The sequence below is a fragment of the Lynx rufus genome, unplaced genomic scaffold, assembly GCF_022079265.1.
Source record: "Lynx rufus isolate CCGP_SWC_20201006 ecotype Redwood Valley unplaced genomic scaffold, mLynRuf1.p SCAF_1, whole genome shotgun sequence".
Lineage (NCBI taxonomy): Eukaryota > Metazoa > Chordata > Mammalia > Carnivora > Felidae > Lynx > Lynx rufus.
Genome location: NW_025814823.1, coordinates 210,361,960 through 210,375,886, shown reverse-complemented (window position 1 = coordinate 210,375,886; position 13,927 = coordinate 210,361,960). Strand labels below are relative to the sequence as shown.

Sequence of the window (13,927 nt, the reverse complement as noted above, 5' to 3'; positions counted from 1 at the left end):
AAAAGACTTTATTACTCACAGCACAGCAAAGGGCATAAGCATCAAAATATTTGTACCAGTTTTTCAGGCCCAAATTCCCACAGGCAATGAAAAGAGGACCAAGTGACACCCACACTTGCATTGGGTTGCTTTACAGGAGAGTTACAGAACCTGAATCCTTTATAATGGCCAAAAAGCAAACAAAGCAAAAAGTCTGACCTTGGCTCCAGTGGGAGAAATCTTTTTCATACCAGGTTTATAGGCAATCTTGTCTTCTGCTCTACAAGATTCTATCTCTAACTTCCAAGCTATTTGCTATATAAACATCTTTGAGAAGATAGTCCAAAACAAAGAAATGCAGAAACATGAGAATCAGATAATTATCTCTCAATATTTATATAATAGGTAGATAAATGTAGATGACTACATTAATTCTTATAAACAGTACTCTAATTTCTAAATGACTTCCATTTTTATTTCAGAGGCACTTCACTTGTATTTTGGGAAATGATATCTTTTATTTTACCTCTCAGGTTCTAGCTACCTGATTCTCTGAAAGGCCCTTAATCAAGGAAATACACACTTAAAATCTAATTGTAGAGTCCCTACTTGAATAAACACAATAGTTTAAAAAAAAATTAAGTGAAGGGTTGCAGAACTTCTGTGATTTGAGATGAAATGTCATGGACTAAATTATTCTCTCACCTGAAACAACTAAAAAGCCCAGACAAAATGCATGACACAATGGTTTTCAAGACATTAAATATCAGGTATTGAAAGACAATGAACACTAAAAGAGGAGAAACAAATGAAATGAATCTACATGTGTCCCATCTTACTGCCTAGAGCAGTTTCCAGGATGTGGAAGAGAAAGGAAAAACCTAACTAGAGCCAGCATCATCCCTGAGTGAGGAGACAGAGGTGAGAGTCTGAGAAGATTGGTCTCCCCATAGCTAGAGTCTGTATGGGAGAGTGCTGGAGAGAACAGGACTCAGAGAGCTCTTGAGATCTGCAGATGACTCACAAGTCTTCAGTAGAGTGCTGAGCAACATTTGTATGTCAGGAAATGACCCTGAGGCAGGCTGAAGTTGGGGGAGGGGATATCCAATGAGAGTAGAAGGAATAACCAAAGGTCACACAATGCCAAAAAAAAGTTCCTGGTTCCACAAACCAGAGAAGAAAACCTCATAATTCAGAGTTGTCAGCTAGCATATATCCAAAAGTTTTACCTTAGTAATGGCGGAAAATTAGCCCTAAACTAAAAACTGCTCTGATCCTGCCTAACAAAATCTAAAAGTAAGACCCAAAAGGATCATAGTGTTAGATTAGTAAACTTAATGATATTATAATAGAAAGTATTCAAATGAAAAATAGAGAAAAGACTGAAGAAAAAGATGAACAGAGCATCAGTGAGATCTGGGACAACTTCAAGCAGCCTGATATATAGGGAATTGGAGCTCCTGAAGTAGGAAGAAGAAATAATAATAATAATAATGGAAATAATGGTCAGAAATTTAGTGAAAACTATAAACTCACAGATCTAAGAAATTCAACAAAATCCAAGTATAAGAAACAAGAAGAAATGATTAAATGATTAAGTCAGTTGGTTAAGCATCAGACTCTGGATTTTGGCTCAGGTCATAATCTCATGGTTCTGGTTGTGAGATCGAGCCCCAGGTCGGGCTTGAAGCCTGCTTGGGATTCTCTCCCTCCCTCTCTCTCTCTGCCTCCCTCCTATTTGTGTGCACTTGCCACTCTCTCTCTCTCAAAATAAATAAATAAAGTCTTTAAAAAAAAAGCATGTAGGGATATCATCATATGGCCTATTGCAAAAAAACAAAGATAATCAGATAATTATATCAGACTCCTAGTGAAAAGAATGCAAGTCAGAAGGGACTAGGGCACATATTCAAAGTAACGAAATGGAATTCTATACCCAGCAAAAATATCTTTTTAAAAAGTGTAAAATAATTATTTTTTTTCAGAGATATAAAAGCTGAAAGAAGACATTACCAGCAGACCATAACTATAAGAAATATCAAATAAAGTAATTCAGGCAGATAGAAAATTGTACTAGATAGAAATCTGGATATACACGTGAAAACAAGAGTACTAGAAAGTGTAACTATGTAAATATAAATCAAATATTTTTTCCTTATTATTTAAACCTCTTTGAGTGATAATTCACTTTAAAGGGGGGAAAAACCTGTTGTGAGGTTTATAATGTATTTAAAGTAGAATGTAAATAATAATTGTGCAAAGATCAGGAGGAAGAAATGAAAGTACACCAGAATCAGGTTCTAATACTGTATTTGAAATGGTGTGATATCACATGAAGATATATTGTGGTAAGTTAAAGATGTTTACTATAAACCACAAAGCAACCACTAAAAAAATACAACAGATTTATAGCCATTATCCAAATTCAGAGTTAAAATGCAATCATCAAAGATACTTAATCCCAAGAAGGGCATACTATGGTCTGAATGTATCCCTCCAAAATTCATGTGTTGAAATCCTAATGACCAAGTTGATGGTATTGGCAGGTAAGACCTTTGAGACATGATTAGATCATGAGGGCAGAGCCTTCATGAATGGGATTGGTGCCCTTAGAAAAGAGACTTTAGAGATATCTCTATCTACTTCTACCAGGTAAGGACACAAGAAGTCTTCAACTGGAAAGAAGGCTTTCACTCAATCATGCAGGCACCCTATTTCAGAATTCCAATCTCCAGAATCATTGAAAGTCAATTTGTATTGTTTATAAGCTACCCAGTCTGTGACATTTTGTTATAGCAGACTAAAGGCACAAAAGAAGAGAAAGAGAACAAGGAACAGATGAGACAAATAGAAAACATGGCAAAGGGAAGATTTGAACTCAACTTTATCAATAGTTACATTAAACATAAATTGCCTAAACACTATAATTAAAAGAATTTTTTAAAAAAAGAACCTGCTGCCTACCATAAACCTACTTTAAATACAAGAAACAAATAGGTTAAAAGGAAAAGAATGGCATGGTTGGCTGAATAATGGTTCCCCAAAGATAACCACATCCTAATCCCTGGAAACTGTGTTCACATTACCTTACATGGAAACAGGGATCTCACTGATTTGATTAAGGATCTTGAGATGAGGAAATTATCCAAGTGGTCCTATTGTAATCATGGGAGTCTTTATGTGAGAGAGGCAAGAGGGTCAGAGCCAGAGAAGCCATGTGACAATGGAAGCAGAGATAATTAAGGGGAATATAATGATGCTATGCTGTTGGCTGTAAGGATGGAGGAAGGGGCCCTAAGTTAAAGCATCCTGAAAGTAGAAAAGGCGGGGAAATGGATTCTTCCCCAGAGCTTCCAGAAGGAACCAAACCTGATGATACCTTGACTTTAGCCCAACAAACCTGATTTTGGACTTCTGACCTCCAGAACTATAACATAACAAATTTGTGTTGTTTAAAGCCACTAAGTTTGTAGTAACTTGTTATAGCAGCAATAGGAAACTAATACAGATGGGAAAAGATGTACGATGTTAACACTAATCAAAACAAAGATAGTGTGACTATTTTAATATCATACAGTTTTTAGAGTAAAGAATATTGCCAGGGTTAGAGAAGCTCATTTCATAATGATAAAGGAGTCTGCCAATTCTTCTAGAAGACATAACAATTCCAAAAATGAATGTATCCAATAACAGACCTTCAAAATGCATGAAACAAAAAATTGATGGAACTTTAGAACAAATTTTCCAAATCTATAATTATAATTGCAGATTTCAATATCTATCTCTCAATAATTGATAGGAAAAATAGACAGAAAATCAGGTAAGATACAGACATCTTGAATAACACTATCATCTTGACCTAATTGACATTTCTAGAACATTCCACACAACAACAGACTACACATTCTTTTCAATTGCATGCAGAACACAGACCATATTCTGAACAAAACAAATCTGTGTCAATTTAAGAGAATTCATGTCATACAAAGTATTTTTCTGACCACAGTGGAATTATTATTTTTTTCAATATATGAAGTTTATTGTCAAATTGGTTTCCATACAACACCCAGTGCTCATCCCAAAAGGTGCCCTCCTCAATACCCATCACTCACCCTCCCCTCCCTCCCACCCCCATCAACCCTCAGTTTGTTCTCAGTTTTTAAAAGTCTCTTATGCTTTGGCTCTCTCCCACTCTAACCTTTTTTTTTTTTTCCCCTTCCCCTCCCCTACAGGTTTCTGTTAAATTTCTCAGGATCCACATAAGAGTGAAACCATATGGTATCTGTCTTTCTCTGTATGGCTTATTTCACTTAGCATCACACTCTCCAGTTCCATCCACATTGCTACAAAGGGCCATATTTCATTCTTTCTCATTGCCACGTAGTACTCCATTGTGTATATAAACCACAATTTCTTTATCCATTCATCAGTTGATGGACATTTATGCTCTTTCCATAATTTGGCTATTGTTGAGAGTGTTGCTATAAACATTGGGGTACAAGTGCCCCTATGCATCAGTACTCCTGTATCCCTTGGGTAAATTCCTAGCAGTGCTATTGCTGGGTCATAGGGTAGGTCTATTTTTAATTTTTTGAGGAACCTCCACACTGTTTTCCAGAGTGGCTGCACCAATTTGCATTCCCACCAACAGTGCAAGAGGGTTCCCGTTTCTCCACATCCTCGCCAGCATCTATAGTCTCCTGATTTGTTCATTTTGGCCACTCTGACTGGTGTGAGGTGATATCTGAGCGTGGTTTTGATTTGTATTTCCCGGATGAGGAGCAACGTTGAGCATCTTTTCACGTGACCCCAGTGGAATTAAATTAGAAATGAATAATAGCAAGATCTGGAAAACTTCAAAATACTTGGAAACTAAGTAATACACATTTTTGACAGTTTTATTTAATTGACACAAAATTGTATATGTTTAAAGTGTAGAAGTAATAAACTTCTAAACTTATGAGCCAAAAAAGAAATCAAAGAGAAATTAGGAAGTATTCAAAAATTAAAAAGAATAGGGAGCCTGGGTGGCTCAGTCAGTTAAGTGTCTGACTTTGGCTCAGGTCATGATCTCCTAGTCTGTGGGTTCAAGCCCCACATCAGGCTCTGTGCTGACAGCTCAGAGCCTGGAGCCTGCTTTGGATTCTGTGTCTCCCTCTCTGTCTACCCCTCCCCCACTCATGCTCTGTCTCTCATTCTCTCAAAAATAAATAAACATTTAAAAAATTTTAATTAAAAAGAAGAAAAATAACATCAAAACATATGGGATGCAGCTAAAGCAGTACTTAGAGATAAATGTATAGTAGTTACTATCTATATTAGAAAGAAAAAAGTTCTCAAATCAATGACTTCAGCTTCCACCTAAAGAAATTTAAAAAAAGAAAAGCAAATTAAACCAAGGAATTAAAGTAAAGTAGAAGGAAGGAAGGAATAAATATCAGAGCAAAAATCAATGAACAGAAGACAGAATAACAGTAGGGAAATCAATGAAACCAAAAGCTGCTTGAGAATATCAATAACACTGAAGAACCTCCAAATAGAATTATCAAGAAAAAAAAAAACAGAGAAAACAAAAACTAATAATATTAGAAATGACAGAGGTGAATGTACCTTAAATTCTACAAACATTATGCCAGGTCCACATGACTCAGTCAGTTAAGTGTCTGACTTCGACTCAGGTCATGATCTCAAGGTTCATGAGTATAAGCCCTGCATCAGGTTCTGCACTTTCAGTGCAGAGCCTGCTTGGGATTCGCTCTCTCTCCCTCTCTCTCTTCTCCTCCCTACCTGTGCTTTCTTTCAAAATAAATAAATAAACTTAAAAAAATAAATGAGCAAGAAATTTTATACCAATAAATTTAACAACTTTAAAATGGACCAATTCTTTGAAAGTTACAGACTAATAAAGTTCACTCAACATGGCTCTTTTTTTTTTAATTTTTTAATTTTTATTTATTTATTTATTTATTTATTTATTTATTTATTGAGAGATAGCACAGGAAGGGGAGGAACACAGAGAGAGGGAGCCACGGAACCTGCAGCAGGCTCCAGGTTCTGAGCTGTCAGCGCAGAGCCTGATGCGGGGCTCGAACCCATGAACTGTGAGATCACAACCAAAGTCATGAGGCCCTCCCGACTGAGCCACCCAGGCGCCCCAACACAGCTCTTTTTCAGGGCACCTTAGAGGTGGTCGGCTGCTTCAGGGTGAAGCTGAACCTCTCTTTCCCAGCTACTGGCTGCCAGAAACTCATCAAAGTGGACAATAAATGCAAATTTTGTACCTTTTATGAGAAGCATATGACCACAGAAGTTGCTGCTGATGCTCTGATTGAGGAATGGAAGGGTTGTATGGTCCCAATCAGTGGTGAGAACTATAGACAAGGATTCTCCCTGAGGCATGGTGTCTTGACCCATGGCTGTGTCTGCCTGCTACTGTGTAAGGGGCACTCCCGTTACAGACCAAGGAGGACTGAAGAAAGAAAGTGCAAATCTTTTCCAGGTTGGACTGTGGATGTCAATCTTAGTGTTCTCAACTTGATTATTGTAAAAAACAAACAAACAAACAAACAAACAAACAAAACAGGGAGGCGATATTCCTAGACTCACTGATATTACTGTGCCTTGTCTCCTGGGACCCAAAAGAGCTAGCAGAAATCTTTTCAGTCTCTCTAAAGAAGATTATGTCTACCAGTACATTGTGAGAAAGAGCCTAAACAAAGACAGTAAGAAACCTAGAAACAAAGTGCCCAAGATTCAACATCTTGTTCCTCCACATGTCATGTGACACAAACATCTTCTCTCTGAAGAAATAGCATACTAGGAAAAAAAAAGGAAGAGGCTGCAAAATATACTAAACTTTTGGCCAAGAGAATGAAGAAAGCCAAAGAGAAACACCGGGAACAGATTGCCAAGACACAGAGGCTGTTCTTTCTGGAAGCTTCTACCTCTAAGTTGAGTCTAGTCAAAAATGAGATTTTCTAAGAGTAACAAATAAATAAGATCAGACATAAAACAAAACAAAAGTTCACTCAACATAGATAAATCTCAAAATAATTATGCTGAGTAAAAGGAGCCAGAGCAAAAAAGAGTACACATGTGTGATTCCATTTATATAAGTTTCTAGTAAATGAAAACAAATCTATTATGAAAGAAAGCAGATCTGTGGTTGCTTGAAGTGTAGGAGCGGTGTGGGCAGGGGCCAGGAAGAGGGGAGAGGGATGGGTTCCAAAGGGGCAAGAAGGTACTCTTGGAGGGGATGAATATGTCCATTATCTTGATTATGATGATGAGTTCATGGGTGTATACATATGTCTAAACTTACCAAACTATATACTTTAAGTACACGCAGTTTATTTTATGCCAATTGGTAAATTAATTTTATCAATAAAACTGAGTTTGTTTTTTTCAACTTGAAATCTATAAATCTCAATTCAATCCACCTGTTTTTAAAGTTAGACTTTAAAGCACCAGGCAGCTCTATTAAAAAAGAGACCCACTTGAAGCAAGGAGGTGTGTGCCTATCCGATGCTCGTTTATGTGCAGTACACAGAATTCTGTTCTGAAGACAGAACCGGGAGAGAAGGTGGAATGGGGGGGACAGGGAGGGTACGGGCAGCCAGCCTGGCTGGCATTATCAATTGAGCTACCAACACACACACAAAAAACCCGCTTCACTTGCCCACCCTCTCCCCAGGCAATACACGGGGTGCAAAGTAAGTAAAATCTACTTCTGGCCTGACAGAAGAATTCACTGGCCTGAAGCTGGCGTGCTCATTCCAGCTAGTTTGCTGGTTACACCATCCTGGCAGGCCACGTGCTCAGCAAACTCTATTTCCAAGTCACTGTGCCCTGGGTGAGCCCTCAAGGGCATTGCTTGGGACCTTGCTATAGGCAGGCCAAAGATTTACGGGTTTTTTAGCTGGGGAACTCCAAGGAGGGTTTCGGTTCTGGTGCCTGGAGTAACACAGAGAAGTTTTGTTTGATCTATTAAGGCAATTGAGATGTTGTAACTCATTTGCAACTGATTTGATTTTACTCCAAAAGTATTTCCCTCCAGCCTCGACTTGGCTTTTGTGCCCTGGAAATCAGGAGAACCGTCTGTGGGTAAAAAGTAAAGAGGTCTAATGGGCAAAGAGAAAGGAACTCAAGGTCCCCCTGCATATGAATATTTTAATTACTTTAGAAGTCCCGCCTCCCTCCACCCGCTCGCTCGTTCTGCGCGCGCTGTTTCCTTCCCCCGGGGCGGTGCACGGCGGCTGGGGCTCTCCGAAATGCCACCGCTGTTGCCCTTGGCAATCCTTTATTGTGCAATGCCCTTTCTCAGGAAGATGAATACAAGCTGTACATACCGAGTGTCAGTCACACACTCAGCTGCCACCGGTCTCATTAGGCAGAAACTGAAAGGACCCCGAGGAAAAATAAATGCGGCTGAATCTGGAGTTCAGGGAAGGAGGCAGCAAGGCAAAGAAACTTCCTGCTACGTGGAAGCCACTTCCAGGCAAAGAACCCGAAGCCCCCGCACAGCACATTTCCCTCCCCGCCAAGAGCAAGGGTCATTTTAAATTCCATCTCTTTGTCAACCTGTTCCAGGGGTAAAACCCCTCCCGAGGGAGCCACGGGCACAAAGACCCGCGCTAGGTGGAGGCCGGGTGTGCTACACGAGACAGCGCTGGTTTCTCTTACAATGGAGGATGCATCCATCTGTGGAGAGAATGGCACACCAGGGTTTTGTTTTTGTTTTGTTTTTCAATAAAAATCTAGATCTGCCTTTTAGGGGAGAAATACACCATCTTCCCTCTACCCTTCTGAGTTCTAAGCTGAGATAAAAGGCAGACTGACAGGAGAAATACATCATTAGCATGTATACCTTATGCATTCACAGGAAATATGCAAGGAAAATGAGTAAGACCCAGAGGTGGCTTTAGAATTCCGGATTAAATACTATCTTAATAGGGAAAGAGGAGGGAGGGAGGCAGATCATTTACTCTTGGGGGAAAGACATATAGATGGGAGATAAGACAGCGACAAAGTTTGTTAGGGTTGGTATTAATTTCTAGTCTCTTCTCCTGTGATCAATCTTCCCCAGTTAATGACATTCCCAGGGAGGGAGGGGCTTGAGGACAACCCAGTTCCTATTGCCTGACCTGTCCTCTGGCAGATAAGGGAAAATCAGGGAAAGCCTTTTCCTGCATGTATTGTTTTTCAAGTGACTACAGCTCAAAATGATAAACATAATAAAGCATACTGGGATAGCCTGTCCTGAACTAATGTCACATTTCTGCTGCCCTTCAGTCTAGAATTAGTTGTGAAAACTTATGCAAGTCACTTTACCTCCCTGGGACTCTGTCCATCTGTGAAATGAGAAGATTACACTCTAGTTTTCAAGCTTTAAGCTTGTATTTAAGAGAAAACCACAGGCCCAAAATGGTGTCACTTAGGTTAAGACCCCAGGTCAGTAAGCTGAGATTTAATACCTAACCTTAAAACCTAATCTTAATACCTAACGTAATATCTTTTTTAAAAATTTTTTTTTTCAACGTTTATTTATTTTTGGGACAGAGAGAGACAGAGCATGAACGGGGGAGGGGCAGAGAGAGAGGGAGACACAGAATCGGAAACAGGCTCCAGGCTCTGAGCCATCAGCCCAGAGCCTGACGCGGGGCTCGAACTCACCGCGAGATCGTGACCTGGCTGAAGTTGGACGCTTAACCGACTGCGCCACCCAGGCGCCCCCCTAACGTAATATCTTAATGCGAGCTTTCCCCAGGAATGTAACCTTTAACCAGTCAGGATGGAATTAATTCCCTGGTGAATATTAGAGAATTTACTGAAACACTCCTTTGGGTCCCCTTAGGAGGGCAACCTTCCCAAAGCAACACATTCCTTGTTAGTATACTCCTTCCTTCTTTTTGTTGTGCCCTCTCTGTGCCTTCTGTGTAGTTCACTGGAGCTACCCTCTGCTTGCTGGATGAAATGCTGCCTAATTCATGAGTCGTTTAATAAAACCAACTAGATCGTCAGATTTGCTTGGTTGAGTTTTGGTTTTTAACAGATTTGGTGGCAACGATGGGATCCAAAGTGAACTTTTGACAGCATTCAGGGACAATAAGAAATAAACATGATGCCTTGCAAACCCTTTTGAGTTCACGGTCTTTTTCACCATCTCGGAGGGCCAATGGTGAGTCCCTCTTGGTTTGAGCTCTGCTCTTTTTTAATTCAAGCTACCAACTTAATTGGCTTTCCAGTCTAAGGTTAACGGGTCAGTGGAGACTGATAAGAGCCTCTAACAGAGCACCTGCCCTTGGCCCTTGGTTCAGTTCACAGTTCCACACTGGAGTCCCTTCCCCAGTTCCCACCTGTATTCTGTATTTGCTGGACTTTGCTGACTTAGTCTATTCTGGAAATTGCTGATGGTGCACACAGCCTTCTCTTGGCCAGTCTGCAATAACATCTTTTGGTTACTGCTGGTGTGTTAAGGTGCGTATGTTTGTTTTTCTTGTATTGTGTAAATAGTCTTAGCTAATGGGATCCTTAAATTCTAGAGTCTGGTGCAGGGATTCCTGGGTGGCTCAGTCGGTTGAGTGTCTGACTCTTGATTTCAGCTCAGGTCATGATCTCACAGTTTGTGGGATCGAGCACTACATCAGGCTCAGCGCTGAGAGCACAGAGCCTTCTTGGGATTCTCTTTCTCCCTCTCTCTGTGCCTCTCCCCTGCTCATGCTCTCTCTCCCTCTCTCAATATGAATAGATAAAAAACAAAACAAAACAAAAAGTCTGGCACAGCGCCTCCCAGCACACCTGGAAGTCATCTCATGTCCAAAAACTGAGTCAGGGAGCTGTGAATACCTATAAAAATGGCAAAATTTTACTAAAAGCAAAATGGGATCACAATGACCAGTATGGGGAATATTCCGATTAGACAAAATCGTTCATTTGAGAAGTTCATTTGAGAGAAAGCGTTCTCCAACTCAACTGAACAGTATACCCGTTTTAGTTGGCAAGCAAAAACCTCCAAAAGGTTTCAAAATTCCGAAATCGTTTCATTGAAAGTTTTGTTGCAAAAAGCTAATGAAAAATTAAAGATGTGGGAGGTACCTAAAAGAAAAGACTATAAGACTGACAGAACTATTGCTTTCTTCTTTCTTCCTTTGAGTACTCATCCTAGTCTGAATTATTTTTCCACCCTGAGAAGACTACACAATATAAACAAAATGCTTCCAAGTCAATGGCCTTACAGATACCCCCATATCTACCTTCAAATGAGCCCCCCCATATGGGCCCCTCACAACACTGAGACATTTTGGGGAGACTCAGAGATACTAGAGCCTGCAGAGGGGATCCTGGAAAAATTGGCAGAAGCCAGTAAAGGATGAAAACTCTTAACAGAATCAGTTCTTCTGAATCTCTGTCTGTAGTGCTCAGTCAAGAGATGAAAATAAAATTTCACACTGTCCCTGCCTTTCCAAATCCAGACCCATTGGTTATTGACCCTTTTGGGACAGGGAAACTGAAGGACCCCATGAAAAACACTTTTTTTTTTTTTTTTTTGCTCCTTTTCGTGCTGCTATTCTTGCTAGGACCTGCACCCCAACTTTTCACATGCCTTATAGTTCAGATACTATATGTCCTCTTTGTAAAGGTCAAGAAATTAATGATTTCTTTGGAGTCTTCCAGAACAATAGATAACATCTAAGGAATGACCAGGCAGAGTCATCAGGTACCATTTCCCAATACCACTGACTCCACACACCTAGACACCAATACCCACGGCTCCAGGCCATCAGTGACTTATGGAGGACGCCTGAGCACTTGTCCTTGTTTTGACCATTCCTAGATGTCTGAGAGGACACATTCACAAGACCAGCATCCTCAATAAAAACCCCAGACCCCCAGCAGAAACAAGAGTGTCCTGTCCTCTCTGTGTCTCCCAGATGCTCCATCTGCTACGCCCCATCACTTACACTATTATGCAAACTCTGCTCTCACTTTCCCTGGGAGTTTGATTTCTATTCCGTGCAAAGCCAAGGGCCCTTTTGGCTGGTCCTGCAGATCCGCTACCGGGTCCTCCTACCCAGGCAGCCTGCATCACTCTCTCTCCCACAGGTCGCAGTTGCTTTCTTGCTTGACTCATTTTGCATAACTGGGCTTGGCTTTCTGCCTGCCTGGGACAGCCCCAGTCATCGGGTCTTTCTTTTGTCTGTCTTTGGGAGTTTGGGGAAGGTAATATCCTTTGCACCCTCTTTAGGGACCTGTCTTACACCCAAGTAGGGCGAGGGGGAAGGGTACTCAATACCGCTAAAAAGATTTAAAATTCTAATTGTGTACTCAGAGGGAAAGAAACAAATTGAGGATAATATAGTAGGAAAGGTAGATCAACCTATGATGTCATTCAAGTGACAATTCAATTCTTTAAGTAAGAGCAACTGTCCTTATCTTACAAATCTTTTGGAAAACAAAAATCAGCTCCAGAGGCAATTCTAAATTTATCTATTTCTTACCAATCCCCAAACTTCCTTTTGTTCATCTTAAAAGGTTAGTAAATCATTGGCCTTAGGAAACCAAAGTCCTCCTTACAGAAACTTACATTCTTTCATTGTTCCTTGAAGTCAAACATCTTATCATGTCTTTGAAATGTAAACACAGCCCACAATCACCTGAGACTAAAAGAAAGAGAAGGAGGCCTTTTTTAAAAATACAAACCGCTAAAAGGAAGGGTACTTGTTCCCAAACTCTAGCACAGGTCCCTTAACATTAATTTCAGGGACAAATACAAATCTTAAAAATCTTCTCCACAAATATTAGTAACTACGAGGTCTTTGCGCCTGTGTGTTTGTGTTTATGTTACAAATGTGAGGTACTGTTCTACCCCCAGATGATATTGCTAAAATTAATTTCAAAAAGAGCTCTATTCAGTGGGTTTGAGGACAAGCACTTGTAATGACTGGGCAATTTAAAATACTCAAAAAGATAGAAATTAACCCCAATTTTTTTCAAGTGCATGTGAACTGGGAAAATATTTGATATGTAAAGCTAGTTTAAGGTTGATGGTTTAATTAAAACAGACATGTCTTTAGAGTTATCAGCATTAAATACAAAAATTTTATTCTACCTGAATTTACTAGCCAAATAAGCTCATGTTGTCTCATACAAGATTTATAAACATGTGGGAGGGGGGATGGACTAAATGGGTAAGGGGTGGAATTAAGGAATCTACTCCTGAAATCATTGTTGTACTATATGCTAACTAACTTGGATGTAACTTTAAAAAAATAAATAAATTATAAAAAAAAGATTTGTCAACAAAAAATTAATAGTTTAGGATAATGGCTGAAGTTGTCTAACGTTGAATGAAATTTTCGTAGGTAATCTAAACATAATTACTGAACAGAAGTGAATTAAGTAAAAGTTAGCAAGAAAAGTTTAAAAAGGAACTTTTCAGCAATATTTATGTCTCCTTAAATAGCTTTCCTAAAGCTTTGTGGGCAACCTAAAACCTTAAAAGTTTTTCTGAATGAGGTCAAATGATAAGTTAAGTTCTTTAAATATCCAGATCATTTCCAAATAAGATGAAATACTAAAACATTAATTACTGAACACAGGTTTTCTACTTTTGGCTTCTTATTGCAAAGAAACCAAAAGATATTTTAGATGTGTTAGCACGACATTGGAAAAATGAAAAAGGCATATACTTCTAAAAATTATTCATAAATTTGCAATCTAAAGAATACTAGTGTAACAGTTCACAATTGCTTACTTATAAGCTTTCACTCAAAATTAAGAATTCTGGGAGTTACAAATCCTAATAAATGTAATTAAGACTACTGGAAATAATAAGGGTAACAATTCTATATGCAGGAAAGTTTTGGTAAGAAAAAGCATGACAAATAGAGATACATTTTTGTTGAGGAAAAAGAAAGTAATTTTGTCCTAAAATAAGACTGGCTATTCA

General features: G+C 39.3%; 1 protein-coding gene across 1 annotated transcript in view; it reads left to right on the top strand.

Annotated features, from left to right (window-relative positions):
• LOC124510257 (40S ribosomal protein S6-like) overlaps window positions 1–6,960 on the top strand; it is an 80,377-nt gene extending 73,417 nt beyond the window's left edge. The window contains 3 exon segments of the mRNA XM_047077071.1: window positions 6,183–6,530; window positions 6,565–6,779; window positions 6,782–6,960. Coding sequence (XP_046933027.1) covers window positions 6,183–6,530; window positions 6,565–6,779; window positions 6,782–6,960 — 742 coding nt within the window.
• Window positions 6,961–13,927: the final 6,967 nt, after the last annotated feature.